General features: G+C 44.1%; 1 protein-coding gene across 1 annotated transcript in view; it reads right to left on the bottom strand.

The window, feature by feature from the left end:
• Positions 1–27,118, bottom strand: part of nup210 (nucleoporin 210) — a gene marked incomplete at its 5' end in the record, with an annotated part of 214,458 nt that overhangs the window by 85,799 nt on the left and 101,541 nt on the right. Inside the window, 5 exons of the mRNA XM_084333618.1 lie at positions 4,846–5,038; positions 5,555–5,728; positions 6,283–6,504; positions 21,356–21,501; positions 23,307–23,517. Coding sequence (XP_084189744.1) covers positions 4,846–5,038; positions 5,555–5,728; positions 6,283–6,504; positions 21,356–21,501; positions 23,307–23,517 — 946 coding nt within the window. The remainder of the gene's footprint in view (positions 1–4,845; positions 5,039–5,554; positions 5,729–6,282; positions 6,505–21,355; positions 21,502–23,306; positions 23,518–27,118) is intronic.

Below are 27,118 nucleotides of genomic sequence, written 5' to 3'. Positions count from 1 at the left end.
ATGCACATGTGTGTGTGTGTGGACTACTGTACTATTACAGGTATTTTTTTTATGAATAATTAAATATCGATATTTCGGGAAATGAGTATTGAAACCGTTTTAAATATTCAGAATCGATATGTATGAATTTTTCTGTATTTTTGACAACACTAGTACGGAGAAACGATTTTTCAGACCCCGCTTCTGTTCGCCCATGATGACACATAATAATAGATAGATAATCTAGCGTTTATTTGAAAACTATTCATAAATCAAGCGACAAATGGCACGATTTCTAACAAAATACATTGAAGCTCGATTTGCTGGAGTTTATTGAGATTAGACAGAACGCTCTAGAAATATATTCATATTCATCACGGTATAAAACTGAAATGTATGTATGAAAGAATTATCTGTTTCGTGCATGTTGACTGGAAGCAACTCATTGACGATCACTGTGTTATTTAGATCTATTGCTATTATATTCAGGGTTTGTACACCTTTTCCAAGGCAAAATGCAAGCACTTTTCAAGCATTTTCAAGGTGCATTTTCAAGATTTTCCAGCATCTTATGCGGCTGTGGTAAATTACATATTTACTCAAAATTATTATTTCACTTCTTCCATCACATTAAATCAGATGTTATTGTGCTAAACAACCAAAATTATGTAGACTTGGCATCATATATAACCTGGCTGAGCCGATCTGTTATGCAGTAACGTACTGTATATCTGTATGTCATAAATGTCATGATGAATTGAACATGGGGGACCCTGATGTAAACAAGACGAAAGTCTTTCTCTGGTCTGCATCCCCTTAACAATTGTGTGTATTGAGCCGTACTGTATTGTACCCATTCTGCAATCTGTTAATAAAGTTTTCAATCAATCAATCAATTAATCAACTCTACTGCAAGCTACTCCACTGGCTGCTCTGGCTCTCACTACACTGCTGGTTGTTGATGTGGATGTAGCTGTGCTGCTTGATGCATTGCTTGTCTGCTGGAAATAATCCACTAATGCAGGACCTGGATTTAGACGTGCTTTCATCAGAATTTGATGCTTCTTCCCTAAATAAAAAGGAGCAGCATGTTATAAATAAAACAAAGTGTTTTATTAATTTAATCTCACTGGTTGCACTTAACTTTAAGAGTGTTTATTGTTTAATGTTGACATCTAATGCCTATGAATTTTAGAGCCTAATGATGGCCTGGAATGAACTAACTACCTTAACATTATTATCCATGTAATTAACTGTAAAGTTCACGTTAGCTGTTAGATTGCATATTCCATAAATAAACATGCTAAAATTGGCCTGGCTCGTCACGTTTGATTGAAAACATTATTAACAGATTGCAGAATGGGTACAATACACTATGGCTCAATACACACAATTGTTAAATGGATGCAGACCAGAGAAATACTTTCGTCTTGTTTACATCAGGGTGCCCCATTTTCAATTCATCATAACATTTATGACATACAGGTAGACAGTACGTTACTGCGTTCCAACCTACAACTGCTCCACACCAGTTCCACACCAGTCTCCGTAAATGTTCTGTTATAAAAATAAAATACCATTTCAATACACAACAAGTTTTCGTGTTTTGAAATACATGAAAGGAAATTACCGGTAGCTAACGTTGATTTGCCTAACGTTAAGCTATGCTACATGCTACAACACTGCGGTGAAAAACAGAGTCCGGTAAACACGAGTTTGTAATTCCAATAGTGTATTCTGCCTGTTACTTGACTATTTCGATTATTGAAGTGGTATTTTTATAACAAACATTTACGGAGACAGGTGTGGAGCACTTGTAGTCTCGAACTTAGTTACCTGGCGAGCCAGGCCGATACACGTTAATAACACCCATGGCTCAGTGGCTCACCTTTCAACGTGGCTCGAACGTGCAGACTCCCACATGGTAAAAATCCTTTCTGCATATTTTGCACACGGCTACTCGAGGATGTTCTCCTCTTTTTAACCATGAATTATATTTGATATCTCCGAGCCAGAGCTCATTAAAACGGCAGCCTCCCGGCATTTTGACCACACACACGCGCTGTTCTCAGATGGCACAGGTAAAAACACTACGGGTAGAGCCGAGCCACATTTCATTTTGCGTGAAAGGCGAAAGCAAAAATAGGCTCGCGAGTCGCTCCGACTTATTTTATTTCTTTGTCTAAAAACCAAACTATTCAGTCATATAGCGATTTATTATTAAGTATAAAGTGCAATTACAATTATAATAACTTTCCAGCACTTTATACACAATTCAAGCACATTTAAAACCTTGAAAACAGCACATTGAAATACAAGCATTTTCAAGGATTTCCAGCACCCGTACGAACCCTGTATATTTGATATATTTTAAGCACTCGCAAATAAGTCCTATCCTACATTGGATAAAGCACTGGCACTGAAGGGCCATCAGCGCCCTCTGCTGTTGGCGCCGGAAGTGTTAAAGGAAAGGAAGAGAAGAGCATTACTCTATATATCATCATCACACAGGATAGTCTGTAGAGATCTGTTAACTTATTTTATATTATATACTGTATGTATGTGTATCTACAGTATATATATATATTAGGGATGTTAACAATTAATCGAAGATCGATTGATTGATCGTTAAGGATTTACTTGAACACATGACATTTACTCGATCAAACAATGATATGTTACAATGTTATCTGTCTCTTATTACATTGAAAATACACCATTCTGACTGGGTGGCGTAGTGGAGATTGCGCTCGTCACCAATGCAAGAGGCTGCGGTCTCGACTCCCGGAGTCAGCATTGCCTGCGGCTTGGGCCAGTTGTCATACTATCTCAATTGGCAGAGGTAGCGGGTGGAAAGTCAATGGGTGGGGATTGGACGTTGTGGACAGCGACTCCTACAGGTCGGTTTGGTGACGCCTGTACAGCAGAGTCAGGAAGTATCGGGGGCAGTGTGAGCCTCCCACGCGTTACTCCTCGCCACTGAGAGACCGCGCTGACTGGTGAAAAGATGCGACAGGCTGCCTCCTCGTGTACCGGAGGGGACACGTGATGCAAGGCTTCTATCCTCACTACAGCCGACCAGTGGGAGGCATAGTCTAGCAACGTTCAAGACGGGGGAGGGGAGAATTGAAGGGGAGAATTGGCAACACGAAATTGGGATGGGAGAAAAATAGAAAAATAAGGATTAAAAAGTGGATCAAAAAAAGAAAATACACCATTCTACCGACGGCTACAAAGCATGTTACAATGGACAGATAGAGGGCGCAATATAACTATGATGAGGAGGCAACTACCTCTGTGTCTGGAAAATAAGCGAGGGAAAAAAACACAAGCGACGGCAACTTGCAAAATTAAGCAGGCTAAGAGAAGCGTTGATTTTGAAAAAATAACCCAAGCCAGTCTGCGCATTTATCGAAAACGGCATGATCGATATGGTTGGCGGCAAATTATACACCTGCTTGAGCTAGCTAACGTTACAGGTGCTCGCAAGGTTGCATTGACGACAGACTGCGACCGAAAGCTATGTTACCGCCACTTGATACTACATCATGAGGACTGGCGAGTCACCACCGCTGTGTTGCTAACTAGAAGTTTGCCGGTCGGCATATGGCAGACCACCTCACGTAACAGTTCAAAAGAAGCCATTCCCCATTCCTGGATACAAATCCAACTGACTGGGGGGAGATTCCCCAGGCTGGAATCGGGACGCTTATTGCTTATTAACAGCGGAGGAGTGCTGCCGAGTGCTTCCGCGTTTTCCCTGATTGGCCGCGACACGCCCCGCGGCAGGCGCGGCAGCCGCAGAGCAGAGCGGCAGAGCTTGCGGCAGAGCTTGCGGCATTATGTAGCCGTAATCCGCGATGATTTTCATTCGAAGCTTAGCTCACCTGGCAGCGCTGCGGTCCGTTGGTGACAAGTTCGAATCCCATCAATTTTTCTTCTTCTTTTTTTTAGCGTGTATTCTTTCGCCGGTTAAGGTTAGGCATGGTTAAGGTTAAGGTTAAGGTTAGGCATTGTTTCGGAGTTGGTTAAGGTTAGAAGGGTTAAGTTTAGGCGCTGTTAAGGAGCTGGTTAAGGTTAGAGTTTGTCTTAGAGAATGGCAATATTCTTTCTATGGTTAAGGTTAAGGTTAGGCATGGTTAAGGTTAAGGTTAGGCATTGTTTCGGAGTTGGTTAAGGTTAGAAGGGTTAAGTTTAGGCGCTGTTAAGGAGCTGGTTAAGGTTAGCGTTTGTCTTAGAGAATGGCAATAGACAGCCTATTTCCGCACTGCCGCTCTCTCGCGCTGCCGTGGTCACATGGTCACATTGTCACATTCTTGCACTCCTCGGCTGTTAATAAGCAACACGCAATCGGGACCATGCATAGTCTGAGACTTGTTGCTTGTTGCAAAATAATAATAGCCTCATTAAAAATACTATTGTTGCTTCGTTAGGTTGTTTTCAGCGTTTTATGCATGTAATCTGTTATTTAGTTAGGCCTATTGGAAATGTTAGTTTTTGTTTATTTATTAACACTTTCAGTGCCAAAAACAAGTTAAGTCGTTTCTGGGCCTAAGTCGTTCAGTGCCATAAACTAAAGTCGTTTCTGGCTGATTTAAAAAAATGTAACCCCTTGGGCCAGACATGGGTGCCAACATGAATCTGAAGGAAATTCTATCATGCAAAATGTATAAATTATGTGTTTCTTAATGGGAAGGAGAGTTTTCTTGACTACTATAACGGATTCTGGGGGTTGGAGCTTAGACTGTCCAACTTTCAATTTTAAGGAACACCCTAATATATATATATATCATTGAAAAGTATCTGATTCCAGATTAGGTTGATTAAAACATAATAAAAGCAACAGTAAAAGGTGTTACTGATTACCATGTAGTTTCTTCTGCTTGTGGCTGTCCTCCACCGCCTCCAGTTCCATGGGCATGGTGGGTTCGATGCTGGCCAGGGACACTTTGGTCGACTCCCACAGGAGACTCAGGGAGCTGAAGTTGTCAAACTTCCTGCCTTGCTGGTCGAAAGCAGCCAGGTCCAAAATGGGATTCCGGTAATTTGAGATCGGCACCTGGAGAACAACATTGATTGGATAAAGCAAAGTCAGCCTTTAAAAAAAAAAAAAAAATTAACATCAGTCAAATAGATCATCGGTAGAAACAAATATGGAAATTAAACAAAAATGTATGTTTATGTAGATTACATCTGGTCTATGTCTATACTGCATGTCATCACATAGAATGTGAATAATGTACTGGCCTAGTCTCCATCAGTTTGTGTGCATGTGGTCACGTACACATGTATGAGTCTGTGATAAGTAAGTAAGTACATTTTATTTATATATTATAGCACCGTTGCTAGATACAGAATCACAAAGTGCTTTCCAATCGAAATAAATTAAGAGGATCAAACAATATCATTAATACATTCAACCAATTAAACACACCAACTGGAAATATAATACAAAGTAAGACCAAGATAAAAACCAAAACGCCTGTGTGAACAGTAGCGTTTTTTAGCTGTTTTTTCAGAGTCTCATGTTTCTACTGATCTCGGAGAAGGGGAGGGCGATGATAAGACACCGTACCACTTGTTTGTTCTGCTGCAGCAGGGGGCAGGTGAGGTCCAGCTGGGGGCTGCTGTAAACGGGTACCAGGGTGAAGCGAGAGGGAGGAGCACACACCAGCCGCACCACCGCCGGCTCTGCAGCTGGATACGGGTTGGTCAGGCTGGGCTGGTTACCTACAGTCACCTCCAGCGCCTGGAGAAGAAGAAGAAGAAAACTACAGTCACCTCCAGCACCTGAGGAAGAAGAAGAAAACCAGCCAAAACCCCTCGGTGAAACAGTCATGACACACGCCTGGAGAGAGCCTACGATGTGCGCAGATGGATCGTGTGGTAGTGAAAGGGTTAACCTGCCGTCGTGTGTCAGTGAAAGGGTTAAGACAATTTGTGCATCGTCAAGCGAGCATAATGTGGGTGTTATGAGAACTGTATGAATTAATGAAATTTTATTTTCGACCCATCCCTTACTTACGGGATTATAAGACACCAAAAACCACAATTGAACATAATCACTTCCCATGGTTTATAAGCGACACCGTGCTGCACACCATCAGAGGCCAAAATACATCACATAATGTTATTCTCGTGCGTTTATCCCAAGCTTTCTCTAAATATTCAGCAAGTGCAAAAATCCATTTGAATCTATCTGAATCACTAATACCACATTAAAAAGTTTTTTCAATCAATCAATCAATCAATCAATCAATCAATCAGTGGGCTGTGCTGTACCAACAAACAGGTGGACCTCACCTGCTCCCCCAGGGCCCTGCAGGTGGCTCTGACCCAGTGCTGGCTGGAGCTGTGAGAGGACGGGGGGCCGATCAGATCCAGCTGGACACGGCCCTGGTCCTCCGCCTGCAGGCTCCTGTAGAACTTGGAGGGCTCTAGGACCCAGGGCTTCGGGCCGCCCTCCAACAGCATGTCCTTAGAGGAGCCCAGGGTCACCAGGGCCGCGGACGCAGGGTCCACCGCCTGGCAGGACAACAACACAGACACACACGAATATGTCAAAATGAGAAATCTTTATTATTATTTAAAAAAAAAATCCGTAAGACTTTCAGAAATAAAATAGCTGGGGAACATCTTTTTAATTTTTATTTATTTGTAAAGATGATATCTTTTTGGCATTTTATTGCTTTATTGGATAGACAGAGAGGAAGAATGGGAGAAGATATGGGGAGGAGACATTCAGCAAAGGTCGCCGGGTCCGGGAGTCGAACCCGGGACGGCCGTGTTGCACTGCAGTGCGTTACGTGGTGCGCGACCCTGGCGCCCCGGGAACATCTTTTTAACCATAAACATTGGGTCACACTATAGCTTCCAGTGCAGAACAAGTGTTTGAGAAAACGTGAAAAAGAAGAAAAGCAAGAAACAACATCGTATTAATGGACCCATCTCAAACCCTGCCCTCTTTAATTGATCCTCCAATCACTCACCACGGGTGGGTGACAACAAACCAACCCACAAACCGATTGGAGGATCAACAAAAGAGGGGCGGGGGTTCGAGGTGGATCCATCATCACGCCCCGGCAGGTAGCCTCACTGAGAGACGAGCGGGCGGACCCACCACCGCTGCCTCGCGACGAGGACAGAGATGACAACATGATGCATGGTGGGAGATTAAGTCGTCCCTCACCATAATGCCCCCACTTTGCATAAATGCTTAGCAGAGCAGTTGACGTCAATTCCATTACTGTGCACTACGTAGGAGGAGGAGGAGGAGAGCCCGGCGGGCGAGGAGGAGGACGAGGAAACTAATCAGGGTATGGAGTGCATGAGGCATATAATGAAACGCTCCAGACAGACACGCAGCGAAGTCCAGAGAGGAGGACATCTGACACGAGCTGATCATAGCACTTCTGCCTGCCTGCCGGGAGGGACTCTGTGTGCCTCTGTGGTGTTGTGTGTGATGATGAATAGTTTATTATTGGTCTTTGTTTACAGATCAATCAAAAACACACTTGTGTGGACTTTCAAACAAAAAAAAATATAAAAAATGTATCACAAATGTACATATTCAAAGTAAGCTCACACACAAAATCCAAACTCAATGACCGAAAAAAGGAATAGGCTGAAGCACATGCCTATCCTTTACAATTCTTAAAAACTAAATATACTTTAATATAAGAAAGAAAAACTTGGGAGCTCCAGTAGCTCACCGCGTACCTCGAGCGCTATTTCGGCGCCGGGGACAACCGTGCTCGTCACGGATCTGGGGTTAGCAGATGCGGACTGTAGCCGTATCTTTCTCAGAGTGTCTTCCCCCCATCTGTACCCCCATTCAAAACCTGTTTCTGTCGGTCATTCTTGACCAGAGAAAAATGCGATAAACGCAAAAAGAGCCAGCGGAATGGCCAAAGTTTAAAAAAAAAAAAGAAAAACTTAAAATATGCTGCAAGATATAATTAAAAAATATATATATGTATGTATATATATATGTATGTATGCATATATATTTGTATGTATATATTATGTATGTATATATGTATGTGTGTATGTACGTGTGTGTGTGTGTGTGTGTGTGTGTGTGTGTGTGTGTGTGTGTGTGTGTGTATGTATGCGTGCGCACACATGTGTGTGTCCCAACCCTCTGACGATTAACAGAAAAACTCCCCTCAGAGCAGCGATTAGCCTAACAGAACGATGGCAGACACAGACCGCAGGTGAGAAACAAAATCGTAAAAAATCAGGATGATTATATCCCGGAGTCTCAAGCCGGTGCGTTCGCTGAGCAAACAAGAGAGAGAGAGAGAGTGGACATCAATTCTGAACGCCTTGGGAAACAGAAGCCCCGCGTACAGAATTCCACAAAAGAGGGAGGGAGGATGCACCAGTTCTACAGACGATACAGAGTCGTAAAACCAGGGTTCCAACAGACATTAATAAATTAAATTAAAGGACTTTCAAGTACTTTTCCAAGCACTATTTTTCTTTTAAATGTTTTTTTCTTTTTTTAATAAATAGGAAAAAAATCTGGGCCCTCATTTATCAACAATGCTTAGAAAGTGTTCCATTTTCGTTCTTAACACTTTGGATGCCACGCCTCCCCGTCTCAAAACCTCGTTGCGTGCCACCACCCACTTCAATGATAGCGCTCTCATATTTGCAAACGCATAAACTACATCTTAAATTATGGCTATGTGTCTATTCTGGCCGTCGCTTATCAATGACTTGTTTGCAGTCAACATTGTCGAAACGGATTTTTTTTTTTTATCGGTTCATTTCCGTTTTATAACATTTTGAAAAACGTTTGTTTCTTGAGACTTCCAGAAGATTTCAGAAGATTCTGTGATAAACGCCCTTTACTGTAATACACAAAACACGTTGTCATTTTTCGGCCTATTTATGAATCGTTTTCAAATAAACGCTAGATTATCCATAGTATATGTGTACTTATGCATGCTATAGAAGCGGGCTGAAAAATCGAATCTCTTATTTCCTGATCGCACACACACACACACAGGGCCCACGTTGATATCTCTGTGAAAAAAGATCCGATTATCCTAAGACTGGTAAAATACATTCCTTACCTCAGATCAGATGTTCTCCAAAAAGATTATTCCAATTCCTGATCGCCATTCCAAATATTGATCGTGTTTATTGATCCAACGCTGGGTGGTCGAAACACCGATTCCACGCTGTTCTGATGGTCCAGAATGAATCCGATCGTCTCGGGTGACTTGTCTGAGAAGTAAAATGAGGAAGCAGGATTTTCTTTCCCCCATGCTTTTCATTCAGTCTAATCCAATCGGGTGCAGTACCACATGGAGAGACGATAGGGGGCGGTATTTTCCCAATGCAGCTCAGAGAGAGTTCCAGTGGTAACGGGAGGCTAGATTGATGAAATATGAATAGAAATCGATAATTTAAAAAAAAACACGATAAAAAACGAGATTTCCCGTCCGTGGCACGAACGGTCGGCATGAAATAACGAGAATTCTCGTCCGTGGCACTCAAAGTGTTAAGCACAGAATTTAGAATGTCTCTATGCACAGAAAAATCAGGATTTATCAATGGTGCGTGCACAGGTCCTACGCACACTCCGTGTTGATAAATACCATTTGTTCTTTTTTTTTTGATCAAATTTTTTTTTATTATTAATTACATGAAACAGGACAACACAATAACCACAGTAACAAAAAACATAACTTCACAGGAGAATAACAAACAATAATAATACAGAATAATAAATTATAAGACAAAAAGAAAAAGAAACAGCGTCCAACCTATCAAATATAGGTGGCTACTTCAATAACAAAAAGGGGTCTTCAAGACATGGCAACCTTTCCCCACCTTTACAAAGTGGAGTGACTTAAAAGATTGTTTATGAGAGTGTTGTCGCAGATTTACTGTAGATAGCCTAGGTCCCTTACACATGTTCAAGACTGCCAAACTCGCAGACGGTAAAGTGTAAGAAGAAAGAAATTCCTCTTCCAAGTTGGTTGACAGGTCAATCAGTCTGCCAATATTAGTCCCTTGGGGAGATGGCATGTGAATTGACATATAGCGCAGAATAGCTAAATACCAACCCCCCCTAAAATCCCCCCAGCCAAAGTTAAGAAGGACAAGACAAAAACCAAGACAGACAAGACATTTCCTCCTCCCCCTCCCCAGAGACCGCCGGACCCCCCCGATCAAGCGCCCCAACCCCGCTCAGCCGCACACGGCGGTCTTTACCTTCTCAGCTGCTGCGAACCACAGGTCAATGCCAGCCTGCCCCACCCCAATCACCCGAGCCGTGGATATCTCAAGATAAATCACATCCAATAGAGTTAGGGACCAGTTGATCATTGTCAGCTTCTCAGGCTCCTTCCATCTCATTGCTATAAGCTTCTTCGCTGCTGTGACACCCGCTAGGACAACCCTTTTCAGTTGTACGGACGCGGGTAGTGTCGTTATATCGTTCAGGAGTAGCGTAACAGCTGTGAATGGGATAGTTAAGCCACACAGATCTGAAAGTTTGTCCGTTATTGACCTCCAGAAACGGGCCACTGGTGGGCAATCCCAATACATATGCATATAAGTGCCAGTGGCCTTTTGAGAGCACAAAGTGCACCGAGAGTCGGTTATCAGTCCCATAGCAAATAGCTTCCTAGGTGTAAGATAGGTCCTATGAATGTAATTAAAATTAATTTGCTGGTGATTGGGGTTGCGGGAAGATAATGCCACATTTGCCCAAACATCATCCCAGTCAAACTCGGGGTCCAACTCCGGGATATCCACACGCCAGATTGTATCCAATGATAAATTTTTATACGTGGATTGAATTAAGAGCGTATAAAAGTCTGAGACAAACCCTCTGGATGTCGTTCTGTCCACTATGAGCCTGAGGAAGGGGTGTGGTTGCAAAGCTTGAGCCCACGGTACGCCATGCGCCCTCAGTGCTGACCTTAGTTGAAGGTAAAGAAAGAAGGACTCGCCGGGAAGATCATAAAATTCTCTTAAGTCCTGAAACGCACGGAGGCCGTTCTTATCATAAATATCCTCCAGAGTATGCACTCCCCTCCTTTGCCATTGAGGAATATTAACCGGCTTGTGTCCAACAAGTAATTGCTGGTTATTAAAAATTGGAGAGTCCAGGTGCCAAGGGCATTTAACCCCACACGACCTCTGTACATTACGCCACGTTTGGATCACGTGAGTTATGATCGGTCCATACCTCAGCCGGCATTTCGCAATAGAGACAGTGGAGTACACTACATCCTGCAATCTTAGCGGAGACACCGCCGCCGCTTCTAAGGAGCGCCACGATACAGCCTCTACAGGGTCTAGCCAGCACATCAGAGGTCTCAGTGAAAAGGACCAGAAATAAAGTTTAAAATCAGGGATTGCGAGGCCCCCATCTTGTTTCCTACGTTGAGTAGTAGCCCTTTTGATTCTCGGGCGTTTGTTATTCCAGACAAACTTAGATACCATCGATTGTACCTTGCGCCAGTGGTCTATTGGAGGGGGCAGGGGGAGCATTGAGCTAATAAAATTTATCCTAGGCAGGATGTTCATTTTGATTATGGAAGCCCGGGCTTGTAAGGAGTTAGGAAGGGACGACCACCTGTCTAGATCCTGGCGTATTTTATCATAAGTACCCGTGAAGTTGTACTTAGTAGTTTGGTTCAGCGTGGGGAATATCTCTATGCCCAGGTATTTAAAATGTTCTACTATGGGGATATCAGCTGGTAGTCGTACCGCCTTGGCCAGTTCATTAAGAGGTAGGCAGGCTGATTTGTTCCAGTTAATCTTAAAACCTGACAATTTACCAAAGTCGTCGATTATCCTCAATAATTTTGTGGCCGACCGGGAGGGGTCGTCCATGAAAATCAGCAGGTCATCCGCATAGAGAGCAATTTTGTGTGGAGTATTGTTGACCATTATGGGGACGATGTCCTCCGATTGCCTAATAAATTGAGCCAAAGGTTCGAGGGAAAGCGCGAACAGTCCCGGGCTCAGAGGGCAACCCTGTCTAGAAGATCTGGAGACTGGAAAGAGTGTGGAACAGTTTTTGCCTGTCAGTATCATCGCAGACGGCGAGGCATACAGGACTTTAATCATATGAATAAAACTCTTTCCAAGACCCATGACCTCCAGTACCTTCCACAGGTATGACCACTCAAGTCTGTCAAACGCCTTCATGGCATCCAAAGACAGAACTGTGGATGGAGTTGTATTGTCTTTACTGTTATCGATTACATGCAACAGCCTCCTAAGATTATCTGCAGCCAGACGCCCCGGGATAAAACCAGTTTGATCGCAGTGTACCAATACAGACATAAATCTCTGCAGGCGACGGGCCAGCACCTTGGCAAACACCTTTAAATCGGCCCCGAGAAGACTCAAGGGTCTATAGCTACCACAATCATTGGGATCTTTGTCCTTTTTGAGAAGTAAAGAAATCAACGCCATATTGACATCTCTTGAGAACTCCCCTTGTTCGATAGCGTAATTGATCATATCGAGCATCAATGGACCCAGTTGGTCCCAGAAAGCTAAATACACTTCGGGTGGAATACCATCCCAGCCTGGCGCCTTACCCCTCTGCATTTCAACAATAGTCTCCCTCAATTCTACGAGAGTAATCGGTCTCCCCAGTTCCTTGGCCTCTTCCTCAGAAATGTGGGGTATCTCAAGCCCGCCAATGAACGATTCAAATCTAGAGTCATCCAGATTACCCTCTGAGCTATATAACTGTGAGTAAAACTCTTTAAAAGTGTCATTGATCTTTTTCGAATCAGTAGTGACTGCACCCTGGCTCGTCCTAATCGAGGGGATATCTGAGAAATGATCATTTGAGCGTATTTTCATTGCCAATAGATGGCTAGGCCTGGAGCCGTGAAAATAGTAATTTTGTCTTGTCCTATGTATTAAGAACTCAGACTGTTGTTTAAGTATGGAGTTTATTTCTTTTTTGACTATCTTACGTTGTGTGTTTAGTCGTTCATTATAGTCAGTTTGCAAGGATGCGTATAGGTCCGCATATAATGATTCCAGTCCTTCTAGCTTTTTTGACCGGGATTTTCGCAAATTGGAGGCAAATAGTGTGACATGACCCCTGATGAATCCTTTCAATGCGTTCCACAGGACCCTAGGGTCTTCTACCGTGCCAACGTTGATCTGCAAAAATTCAGCTAGTTTACTCCTGAACTCAGAACAGAAGTCATCGTTCTTTAGCAAGGTCGAATTAAAACGCCATCTGGGAGCTCTTGCGGAGAGCCTGCCAAAGGTTGCCGTAAGGAAAATCCCCTTGTGGTCTGAGAGAGCCAAGGGAACCAATGAGACATCGAAACTATCAAACATATTAGGGGACGCGAATGCATAGTCAATTCGAGAGAAGCTTTTGTGTCTGGCTGACAGGTGAGAGTAATCTCTGAGGGTGGGGTTGCATAAGCGCCAGAGGTCTGAGAGCCCCGTGTCTTTGGCCCACATCCTGAGGGCCTTAGAGGCCCGTTTCTGGTCGCTCGTTTCAGAGGGCCCAGACCTATCCATCTCCGCATCCCAGCACGCATTAAAATCGCCACCCACAATGAGAGCGTATCCATTAAGTTCCAACATATTCTTCGTGATTGTATTATAGAACGCTGAATCAAATGTGTTAGGAGCATACAATGCTATTATAGCCATCTTCCTATGCAAGAATTCAACTTTTGCTATAGTAATCCTTCCCTCCGTGTCCGACCATACATCCAAGATTTTGATATCAAGGTTACGTCTTGTAACTATGACTACTCCTTTCGTCTTATCATCGGCTGAGGATGCGGAGATAACGTGATATTGCCGATTTGCCAGTCTTGACACGTCACCTACCATTAAATGCGTCTCACTAAGGAGAGCAAGGTCAATATTTCTCCTCTTCAATAGCCAAAGGACACTGGCACGCTTGTGTGGGGCGTTAAGCCCTCCTGCGTTCCAAATTAAAATATTCAATTTAGCCATGGTCGAGCTTGTATAAGTGCGTAGAGAACATACCCGTGCAGCCAGGCTGAGTACAGAGGTGCCGATCCCGGCGGGCCCGGACGGTCAATCCCAGGAGTTCAGAGGAGGAACACTTACACATATATAAGACAACAGTACATAGAACACATAAAAATACCACCCCAGCTACAGCCCCCCCCCCTTCTACTCTAAACCCTAACCCACCCGTCCTACTATAAGTTCCTCTATACCCACTCTCCAATCCCCACCCTATGCCCCACCCACTGAGGATGGTCATCTTCCTATCACTTCCCACTAGAGACATGGATCAATAAGACGCTTCCCACTCCCACCCCCCTCTAGTTAAACCCCTGAGTAAACCCCCACTAGTCCAATAAACACAAATAATAATAAAAATTAAATTCAATAAAGATATCGGTCGAAAACCACCTGAGCACTGGCCCTAACATAAGACAACCATAATGGTAAAAATAGCCATTATTAAATAATAACTCACATCAACCTGCAACCATCTATTTCCGAATCTGCGCTTCAACGTCGCAATGTTATGGCCCAAATGGGTACAGGAAAATTCAAAACAGAATTAAATTAAAGCATCCCAGCCGATAGTCTAAGGCAGGATCGGGTCACAGGTTAATTGTGCAAAATTGTGTGAACAATGTCAATTAAACAATGACAAAAATAAGAAAGGGAAAAAAGGGGTTATGGTTAAAGTGCACCCCTGAAGCAGTCCCTCTGATCAGGCACAACGGCTGACATGACATAACCTATGTAAGAATCGACAATAATAGGAAAAGGAAAAAGAGGGTTATGGCTAAAGTGCAAGCAAAGTTAAACTTGACCCAGCCTGTTATCACATATTTATGTATATTCGTTCGAGAGCCAACATGAACCTTGGCCCTAACATGACGGCTATAATGGAAAAATTAGCCATTATTATATAATTACTCAGCATCAACCCTGTGACCAACTACCTCGTAGTCTGCATATTAATGTTGCAACATTATAGTATAAATGGAAAAAGGAAAATTCAAAACAAAATCAAAGCATATCAGCAGTTAGTCTAAGGTAGGATCGAATCACAGTTAAATTGCTCATTCAAATGCCATTAAAACAGCGACAATAATAGAAAAAGGAAAAAGAGGGTTATGGCTAAAGTGCAAGCAAAGCTAAACCTAAGCCAGCCTGTTATCACATATTTTATGTATATTCGGTCGAGAGCCAACGTGAGCCTTGGCCCTAACATGACAGCTATAATGGAAAAATTAGCCATTAATATATAATTACTCAGCATCAACCTGTAACCATCTACCCTGGAGTCTGCATATTAATGTATCAACGTTATAGCATAAGTGCCTCACGGAAAATTCAAAACAAAATTAAGGCGAGTCAGTAGTTAGTCCAAGGTAGAACCGGATCACATTTAAATTGCTCATTCAAATGCCATTAAAACATATAGGAAAATTCAATACAAAATTAAATTAAAGCATCCCAGCCGATAGTCCAAGGCAGGTTCGGGCCACAGGTTAATTGCTCATTCAATTGCCCTTAAAACAGCGACACTAATTATTATATAATTACTCAGCATCAACCTGTAACCATCTACCCTGGAGTCTGCATATTAATGTATCAACGTTATAGCATAAGTGCCTCACGGAAAATTCAAAACAAAATTAAGGCGAGTCAGTAGTTAGTCCAAGGTAGAACCGGATCACATTTAAATCGCGCATATAGATGACATAAAAACAGCGACAATAGGAAAGAAAAAAAAAAAAAAAGGAAGAGGGGGTAATGGCTAGAGTGCAAGCCATATAACCATATAGCCATTAAGTGCAAGCCATACCCGACCCAACCTGTTATCAAATATTGTTTATGCATATTCAACCGACCTTGGCATCTACTTGGATCACCAAAGCTCAAAACAACCTGGATATAAAAATAAAAAGCATACCAGAAGTTAGTTAGGGACTCGGTCACTCTTGAACTGTGCAAACCAATGTCCCTTTGAACAGCAACAGCAACCAAAATACGTAACCATTAACGAATGTCTCAGCGCAGACCATAGTCGAAGCCCGCTGGCTAGCCCGAGGCTAGCGCGTAAGCTAGTGACGAATCCGGATAGCACGTTAGCCTACTATGTACATTGTTCAGCTAGCTCGTTAGCTTCCAAAGAGGCGATACACAAGTACGACCATGAGGTCAGCTTTAGCAAGTAACAGAAGTCATTGGGAAGCCCCGCTAGTTGGATGGGCAGAGGACAGTTAGCATGTCTGGGCATGACAGCAAGTGTTTGTGAATAGTCGACCTAATCAATGTATATAGGCCCAAACCGCCAAGTCACTCACCCTCCATAGATATCAAGCAACAGACTCGGGTGTCTTCGCGAGATATTCCTTCGCTTTAGCCAACGACCAAAACAAACGCTGACCACCGACCTTCTCCAACACAGATAGTTTCGCGGGAGCGAATAACGTGGGCCTCAGGCCTAGTCTCCATAGCTTAGTCAGGACCACCTTGTACTCGGCTCTCTGAGCTTGAACCTCCGGTGTAAAGTCCTCGAAAATGGCCACTTTGTGATCGCCAAACCTCAGAGTACCCCTTCTGGTACGAGCCGACCGCATGATGATTTCTCTCTGTTGGAGTCTGTTCAGCTTGACTATGATGGGCCTCGGTTCTTTGTTCACGCCGGGAGAAAACCTGCCCGCTCTATAGGCCGACTCACAGATAGGAGGCGAGGGGAGGACGTCCGTCCCTAGTATCTTCTGAAGCAGTTCGGGCATGGTCTCAGAGAGACGGCCTTCACCGCTGGTCTCCGGTACTCCAACAATCCTGACGTTGTGGCGTCTATCCCGGGACTGCATCTCCTCCATCGCCGACTGTAGTTTGTTGACTTCAGCCTGCCTAGCCAGCAGGGCGGATTCAAGACCCGCCATCTTCTCACATTGTGATGATACCTCCGTCGTTAGCATGGCTAGTTCGTTAGCATTAGCCGATGAGGCAGCGTGAATCGTCTCCATCTTGTCTGTCAGCGGGACTACCGCCAGCCGTATTTCTTCTGATATCTCACGACGGAGGCTGATACAGAAATCCGCCAACAATTTCTTCTGTGCTTCAGCGATGCGTGCCTCAGAGTCTGCGTGTACTTTCTTCTGTGCTTCAGCGATGCGTGTCTCAGAGTCTGCGTGTAGCTTGGTCATGACCAAGAGCACAGCTTCGCTTAACTCCCCGACAGCGGGAGACGGTACGGCCATGCTCGGCGGCGTCGGTGTCGTGCCTAATTCTTTCATGGCTCTGGTTTCCACCCCCGCCATCGTAGAAAGTCGAAAAAAGTTGACGAATGTATACTAAACACGACGACCTAGCAAACAAATAAAAACAAATAAAAATAAAATAAAGACTAATGGGGAGAAACGTATATTCAGCACGGTAGAAGGGAGCTCATGTGAAAACACGTCTACTCCATGATCGCTCAGCTCCGCCCCCAAATACCATTTGTTCTTAACGTCTATGCTTGTGCACGATTATCCATTATGGTCATGAAACACCCCCATGGGATGTGAAATAATGGTCTAACCCGAGCGAACTCAACTAATTCAACGTATACAGCATTTCCCGTTGTGAACAATCTTATTTGGAAACATGACACAGAATAATAGTATTTAGCGTTTTATTTTAAACAATATTTAATCGTATGATATTTTTAGAGAATAAATAAATCCAATGAAGTTCACAGAGGAGGAGGGAGCGTGCAGACTGCAGACTATCTTCGGTGCGCCGGGAGCCAAGGATGTTGACCGACCCAGTCCTGCTACAGAACCAGCACATTGACAGAAATAAATGACAAGCTGACCCGACATTAAGCACTGTAATGACTGAAATTAAATCAATTTCAGCACGCCAACTCTGCGCTCTACAATGCCTATTGTGCACTCGTGAGCCTGTGGTTCTGGTCAGTCATTATGGCTTCGGTGGATAACCCTGATCTGCATTTAACACTTTAATCGCCGGAAACGCCGTAACTCGTCATTGCCCGCCATGCTCATTCTGCCGAAGACGCCGTAACACGTCTTTGATATCAATATTTCAAAAATCTGTGATCGAAATCATATTTCTCCTCCGGGGACCTGAGATATACTGCTGATCTCCACTCAACTCTCTAACGGTTCAAGAGCGACAGGAAGTGCTCATCCATATTTCGTCCGGGCACTCGCGATCGTTAGCCGGACTCCATCTCGACACACTGGATAATCAATCGCTCGCCCTAACTCAATAAACAACGTTATTTGGACGTATATAGTATTATACAACCTGGAAATGGTTCATCTAGATCAACATCCCATAATCGAAAACTGTCTACTCCAAGCTGATCGTCCAACGGCGCGAGGAAGCTACGGTAAGATCCAGCGTTATTTTCTAACGTGTTCCATATAAACTGCTCTGATGATCATATGACCCACACTAGGTGAATGATATAACGTTGCCCACGGAATTATAAACGACCCCCCGCCCATCCGGTCAACATCAGATGATACGTAGTAACTTCTAGAACTACCTCCAGTTGAAATTTTTTATCTGGCACCGATCGCTACCAAACTGTATTTTATCATCAATATAATGCATTTGGGGCTATAAATCAAGTTCTGGAGAAAGCTGCAGAAAACGATAAAAACATACTTATACTTTAGACCATATTTTAGTATGAATATGTGAATGAAAAAGTATAACGTTGCTACACCCTGAACAATGGATATAGGGCATTGAATGGGCCATAATAATGTCAATTTAGCAATAGAATTTAAAAAGTTATAGCCCTGCAAAGAAGGGGAACTTCTCCATAGACAAATAGAGCTGGCTAGGGATGGTAAATTATGAATTTAACCATGGCGATCAAAGTGTTAATATAGGCATGTAAAGTAAAAAAGGCTACAAAACTGGGACACTTTTCTTTACACAGTTCAGTGACATGTCTTGTTTATTTTTGCTATAAGATGATGTGATGTCTTTAGAAAGCCAAGAAAATCTTTGTTTCAATAGTATATGAAACTCAAAATGCCCTTTGTTATTAATGTTTCACATTTTGTTTATCATTTTGGAAATAAATTCTATTTGAATAAATGATATTTTTGAAAGCTAACCTCACCTTTTAATTGCCAAATAATAACAGACACTCTTACCAGGGGCCAAAACAATGCCATTTACTGCTTTTTATATAGAAATAAAATGTATATTATGCATAATTGAGTTTGGAATTTTGGCCCGGCCCCCCAACATATTTTCAGTTGCTCATTCGGCCCCCCTGGGAAAAATAATTGCCCACCCCTGATGTAGACTATTCTGCTTTGTGTTTTTGTGTTTATATGTGATGTATTGTATACATGCACATTTATTATGTTCTTGTGTGATGTATCGCACATTTTATTGCTGTGATGTATTGCAAATGTTATTGCTGTCATCTTGGCCAGGTCTTCCTGGTTAAATAATAAAAAAAAAATAAAAAAAAATTATTGCAGGCCTGGCGATTTTTTATTGCATCATTTCAAATTGCGATTTCGATTAATCGTTCAGCCCTAGTACGCACCATTGATAAATGAGGGCCCTGATCCAATATTTATGGCTTAAAACCAATGTCCGACAATTAGTTACACTTTAGATGGAACATTTTAATTTCTTGATTCAGAATATTTTTTTTATCATGGATGAACAAAACTTTCAATGTGAATGGTTGATTTGAATTTCAATGACTTTAAGCACCTTGTAATTTTTTTTGCTGTTTTCAAGGAATTCCAGGCTTTGGTTTTATTTTTTATTTTTTTATGCACTTCAAGGACCTTGTGCGAACCCTGGTATGAGGTGATAATGGAGCAGCGACTCATCACTCCTGCTGAACTGCACAGCACATTAGCTCAGGGTCACATGGTATCATGACTCATCACTCCTGCTGAACTGCACAGCACATTCGCTCAGGGTCACATGGTATCATGACTCATCACTCCTGCTGAACTGCACAGCACATTCGCTCAGGGTCACATGGTATCATGACTCATCACTCCTGCTGAACTGCACAGCACATTAGCTCAGGGTCACATGGTATCATGACTCATCACTCCTGCTTAAAAACTGCACAGCACATTCGCTCAGGGTCACATGGTATCATGACTCATCACTCCTGCTTAAAAACTGCACAGCACATTCGCTCAGGGTCACATGGTATCATGACTCATCACTCCTGCTGAACTGCACAGCACATTCGCTCAGGGTCACATGGTATCATGACTCATCACTCCTGCTGAACTGCACAGCACATTCGCTCAGGGTCACATGGTATCATGACTCATCACTCCTGCTGAACTGCACAGCACATTCGCTCAGGGTCACATGGTATCATGACTCATCACTCCTGCTGAACTGCACAGCACATTAGCTCAGGGTCACATGGTATCATGACTCATCACTCCTGCTGAACTGCACAGCACATTCGCTCAGGGTCACATGGTATCATGACTCATCACTCCTGCTGAACTGCACAGCACATTCGCTCAGGGTCACATGGTATCATGACTCATCACTCCTGCTGAAGTGCACAGCACATTCGCTCAGGGTCACATGGTATCATGACTCATCACTCCTGCTGAAGTGCACAGCACATTCGCTCAGGGTCACATGGTATCATGACTCATCACTCCTGCTGAACTGCACAGCACATTCGCTCAGGGTCACATGGTATCATGACTCATCACTCCTGCTGAACTGCACAGCACATTCGCTCAGGGTCACATGGTATCATGACTCATCACTCCTGCTGAACTGCACAGCACATTCGCTCAGGGTCACATGGTATCATGACTCATCACTCCTGCTGAACTGCACAGCACATTAGCTCAGGGTCACATGGTATCATGACTCATCACTCCTGCTGAACTGCACAGCACATTCGCTCAGGGTCACATGGTATCATGACTCATCACTCCTGCTGAACTGCACAGCACATTCGCTCAGGGTCACATGGTATCATGACTCATCACTCCTGCTGAACTGCACAGCACATTAGCTCAGGGTCACATGGTATCATGACTCATCACTCCTGCTGAACTGCACAGCACATTCGCTCAGGGTCACATGGTATCATGACTCATCACTCCTGCTGAACTGCACAGCACATTAGCTCAGGGTCACATGGTATCATGACTCATCACTCCTGCTGAACTGCACAGCACATTCGCTCAGGGTCACATGGTATCATGACTCATCACTCCTGCTGAACTGCACAGCACATTCGCTCAGGGTCACATGGTATCATGACAGCGTTCCCTGTTAAAGTTAAGTGTGTGAGCAGGAGGGTGAGGGAACAGCGTTCCCTGTTACAAAGTTAAGTGTGTGAGCGTGAGGGATGAGAACCCACCCTGAGAGGCAGGTGGGCGGCGATGGTGATCTTGGCGCTGAGGTGGACGTTGCCATGTGTGTAGCTGACTGCCAGGACGGTGTGACCGGGGGCCAGGGCCTTGGCCGTCACCCCACTGCAGCGGTCCGGTCCCGGAGCCAGCCTGCCTGTGAAAACGAGAGAGACGCAGAGAACCATGAGTCAACGTCGTCGTGACATTTTGTCGATTTTGAATATTCATGACCCGACGTATCGTTACTTATGTGCCGTCTTTTTGCCGTGGAAATGACAGATGTTCAAAGTCATAACATGCGCAACATGTGTTCTAACTAGTGGGGCAATGAATGAATGAAATCACGTTCTAAATATAAATAACTTAAACCACTATCGATTCTGCCTAGAGCCAGGACTCGACAGTGCGAAGTCAGCTATAAGCTATTCTCCCCCTCTCTCTTGTGTGCGTGTGCACATTTACTATAGGCTACTCTTTTTGACATGGATTAGGCTAATTAGCTTTAACAATCCTGATTTTATTCAGAATGAAGATATTGATTTACGTATATTAAGGCTGTCAATCTATTAAAATATTTCATCTGATTAATCGCATGATTGTCCATAGTTAATCGTGATTAATCGCAAATGAATCGTCTTTATCCGTTCTAAATCTACCTTAACACATTGTGCGCCATAAACGGCGTAAGTCGTTATTTTGCCGCCATGCGTTGAACGCCAACAACGGCGTAAATCGTTTTTGGGATCAATATTTAATTTTTTCGCCATGGCATTCATAATTCATCCAGCCTCCCTCCGGACTGCAGCGGCACCCTGCCTGAGATTGCAACGCCTCAATACCGCCGCCTGGTGGATGGTCGGGCGAGTTACACTCACGTCAAACCGGAAGTGGCGATCGGTGCATCGAGGAAATCCCTCCGGCAGACATATCTTGTTACGAGGGTCCAGACAAACACTCGAGTGCATTTGGATCGCTTTCTAAACGCAATAATCGATATGATTTCGGCGTTTATTGCGCCATACAAACCGGAAATGGATCTAGGAGATCGACGTCAAATAATTGGGATGTTTTTCCTCCAGTCTCATCGGCGAACGGTAAGAGGACACTAACGTTATTTTCAGCCCGATTGTCCATTTCCTTGTTTGCAATCAGTCTGATCAATATATCAACCCATACTAAATAAAGCTGTTACTGACGATCAAGGAATTATAAACGCCCCCCCCCCCCCCCCCCTTTCCTTCACGCATGATGAAGCATAATGTATACCGATCATATACATTTGAATTTTTTAATATAGCGTGTATAGGAAAGAAACGCCAATCGACAATCTATCATATGCGTCAGGGCCTATAACTAGCGTTTTTGGAATTACAGCAGAAAAGCTTAAAAACATACTTATATTCTCGAAGGTATTAACACAACAATGTATGAATGAAACGATATAACGTTCCCACATCCGGAACGATAGATAATCGATGTTGAATGGGCCATAGTAATGTCAATATAGCTATAATATTTAAAAAGTTATAGCCCTGCAAAGAAGCTAAACATCTCCATAGGGTTACAGTGCTGGCAGACTGGGTATAATGATGGGCACAATGCCTGGCGCCCAATGTGTTAAACGGATCTTTTTCAAGTTTTAATACTCTTATCAACATGAGTCGACAAATGCTTGCTTTATGCAAAAAAATTCATGTTTATTAATGAGAAATACTGTCCAGAATCTTCAAGTAACTAAGATGTGCAAACTGCATTGTAAAAATAAATAAATAAATAACATGGGCATACCAATTTACTAACTGTAACATTACATAGTAATGATTACTAACACAGTAGTGTGTTGAACTTTACACTTGAACTATTCATCAAAAAAAATTTAACCAGCCATTTAACACAAAAGGATGACCCTCATGCCATCAAATTCAAAACAGAGTGATGCACCTTGACCCGTGAACTCACCCTCCAGCAGCTGGAACACCCCCTGGGTCTCCTCCTCCACCTGCAGGTCAAAGTGGGAGCAGTCGCTGAGCACCACCCGCTCCCCGCCCGCCACCTCGCCCCCCTCCCCCAGCAGGCCGAAGATCCGGAGGGGCAGGTCCAGCACCGCCCCCACCCGGGCCTCAACCGCACAGGGGGGGAAGTCCATCCCCACCGGCTCCACCACATACACCTGGGGGGGGGGGGGGTAGAGGAGGTTATATAGGAGAATAGTAGGGTGGGGGGGTAGAGGAGGTCAGATAGAGGTTATATAGAATAGTAGGGTGGGGGGGGTAGAGGAGGTCAGATAGAGGTATATATATAATAGTAGGGTGGGGGGTAGAGGAGGTCAGATAGAGGTTATATATATAATAGTAGGGTGGGGGGTAGAGGAGGTCAGATAGAGGTTATATATAGAATAGTAGGGTGGGGGGGGTAGAGGAGGTCAGATAGAGGTTATATATAGAATAGTAGGGTGGGGGGGTAGAGGAGGTCAGATAGAGGTTATATAGAATAGTAGGGTGGGGGGGGTAGAGGAGGTCAGATAGAGGTTATATAGAATAGTAGGGTGGGGGGGTAGAGGAGGTCAGATAGAGGTTATATATAGAATAGTAGGGTGGGGGGGTAGAGGAGGTCAGATAGAGGTTATATATAGAATAGTAGGGTGGGGGGGTAGAGGAGGTCAGATAGAGGTTATATAGAGAATAGTAGGGTGGGGGGTAGAGGAGGTCAGATAGAGGTTATATATAGAATAGTAGGGTGGGGGGTAGAGGAGGTCAGATAGAGGTTATATAGAATAGTAGGGTGGGGGGGGGGGTAGAGGAGGTCAGATAGAGGTTATATATAGAATAGTAGGGTGGGGGGGGTAGAGGAGGTCAGATAGAGGTTATATAGAATAGTAGGGTGGGGGGGGTAGAGGAGGTCAGATAGAGGTTATATAGAATAGTAGGGTGGGGGGGTAGAGGAGGTCAGATAGAGGTTATATATATAATAGTAGGGTGGGGGGTAGAGGAGGTCAGATAGAGGTTATATATATAATAGTAGGGTGGGGGGGGTAGAGGAGGTCAGATAGAGGTTATATATATAATAGTAGGGTGGGGGGGGTAGAGGAGGTCAGATAGAGGTTATATAGAATAGTAGGGTGGGGGGTAGAGGAGGTCAGATAGAGGTTATATAGAATAGTAGGGTGGGGGGGGTAGAGGAGGTCAGATAGAGGTTATATAGAGAATAGTAGGGTGGGGGGGGTAGAGGAGGTCAGATAGAGGTTATATATAGAATAGTAGGGTGGGGGGGGTAGAGGAGGTCAGATAGAGGTTATATAGAATAGTAGGGTGGGGGGGTAGAGGAGGTCAGATAGAGGTTATATAGAATAGTAGGGTGGGGGGGTAGAGGAGGTCAGATAGAGGTTATATAGAATAGTAGGGTGGGGGGGGTAGAGGAGGTCAGATAGAGGTTATATAGAGAATAGTAGGGTGGGGGGGTAGAGGAGGTCAGATAGAGGTTATATAGAATAGTAGGGTGGGGGGGTAGAGGAGGTCAGATAGAGGTTATATAGAATAGTAGGGTGGGGGGGTAGAGGAGGTCAGATAGAGGTTATATATATAATAGTAGGGTGGGGGGGTAGAGGAGGTCAGATAGAGGTTATATAGAGAATAGTAGGGTGGGGGGGTAGAGGAGGTCAGATAGAGGTTATATAGAATAGTAGGGTGGGGGGGGTAGAGGAGGTCAGATAGAGGTTATATATAATAGTAGGGTGGGGGGGGGTAGAGGAGGTCAGATAGAGGTTATATATAATAGTAGGGTGGGGGGGGTAGAGGAGGTCAGATAGAGGTTATATATAGAATAGTAGGGTGGGGGGGTAGAGGAGGTCAGATAGAGGTTATATAGAGAATAGTAGGGTGGGGGGGGGTAGAGGAGGTCAGATAGAGGTTATATATAATAGTAGGGTGGGGGGGGGGTAGAGGAGGTCAGATAGAGGTTATATAGAGAATAGTAGGGTGGGGGGGTAGAGGAGGTCAGATAGAGGTTATATATAATAGTAGGGTGGGGGGTAGAGGAGGTCAGATAGAGGTTATATATATAATAGTAGGGTGGGGGGGAGAGGAGGTCAGATAGAGGTTATATATATAATAGTAGGGTGGGGGGGGTAGAGGAGGTCAGATAGAGGTTATATATAGAATAGTAGGGTGGGGGGGGTAGAGGAGGTCAGATAGAGGTTATATAGAATAGTAGGGTGGGGGGGTAGAGGAGGTCAGATAGAGGTTATATATAATAGTAGGGTGGGGGGGGGTAGAGGAGGTCAGATAGAGGTTATATAGAATAGTAGGGTGGGGGGGGTAGAGGAGGTCAGATAGAGGTTATATAGAATAGTAGGGTGGGGGGGGGGTAGAGGAGGTCAGATAGAGGTTATATAGAGAATAGTAGGGTGGGGGGGTAGAGGAGGTCAGATAGAGGTTATATATAATAGTAGGGTGGGGGGGTAGAGGAGGTCAGATAGAGGTTGTATATAGAATAGTAGGGTGGGGGGGTAGAGGAGGTCAGATAGAGGTTATATAATAGAATAGTAGGGTGGGGGGGTAGAGGAGGTCAGATAGAGGTTATATAGAATAGTAGGGTGGGGGGGTAGAGGAGGTCAGATAGAGGTTATATATAGAATAGTAGGGTGGGGGGGGTAGAGGAGGTCAGATAGAGGTTATATAGAATAGTAGGGTGGGGGGGGTAGAGGAGGTCAGATAGAGGTTATATAGAATAGTAGGGTGGGGGGGTAGAGGAGGTCAGATAGAGGTTATATATAATAGTAGGGTGGGGGGGTAGAGGAGGTCAGATAGAGGTTATATAGAATAGTAGGGTGGGGGGGGTAGAGGAGGTCAGATAGAGGTTATATAGAATAGTAGGGTGGGGGGGTAGAGGAGGTCAGATAGAGGTTATATATAGAATAGTAGGGTGGGGGGGGTAGAGGAGGTCAGATAGAGGTTATATATAGAATAGTAGGGTGGGGGGGTAGAGGAGGTCAGATAGAGGTTATATAGAATAGTAGGGTGGGGGGGTAGAGGAGGTCAGATAGAGGTTATATATAGAATAGTAGGGTGGGGGGGTAGAGGAGGTCAGATAGAGGTTATATATAGAATAGTAGGGTGGGGGGGTAGAGGAGGTCAGATAGAGGTTATATAGAATAGTAGGGTGGGGGGGTAGAGGAGGTCAGATAGAGGTTATATAGAATAGTAGGGTGGGGGGGTAGAGGAGGTCAGATAGAGGTTATATATAGAATAGTAGGGTGGGGGGGTAGAGGAGGTCAGATAGAGGTTATATATAGAATAGTAGGGTGGGGGGGTAGAGGAGGTCAGATAGAGGTTATATATATAATAGTAGGGTGGGGGGGTAGAGGAGGTCAGATAGAGGTTATATAGAATAGTAGGGGTGGGGGGGTAGAGGAGGTCAGATAGAGGTTATATAGAGAATAGTAGGGTGGGGGGGTAGAGGAGGTCAGATAGAGGTTATATATAGAATAGTAGGGTGGGGGGGGTAGAGGAGGTCAGATAGAGGTTATATATATAATAGTAGGGTGGGGGGGTAGAGGAGGTCAGATAGAGGTTATATATATAATAGTAGGGTGGGGGTAGGTGGGGGGGTAGAGGAGGTCAGATAGAGGTTATATATAGAATAGTAGGGTGGGGGGGGTAGAGGAGGTCAGATAGAGGTTATATATAGAATAGTAGGGTGGGGGGGGTAGAGGAGGTCAGATAGAGGTTATATAGAATAGTAGGGTGGGGGGTAGAGGAGGTCAGATAGAGGTT

Source organism: Notolepis coatsorum, assembly GCF_963971535.1.
Source record: "Notolepis coatsorum genome assembly, chromosome: 17".
NCBI lineage: Eukaryota > Metazoa > Chordata > Actinopteri > Aulopiformes > Paralepididae > Notolepis > Notolepis coatsorum.
Note: the sequence above shows the minus strand (reverse complement) of the source record. Positions and strands in the feature narration are given on the sequence as shown.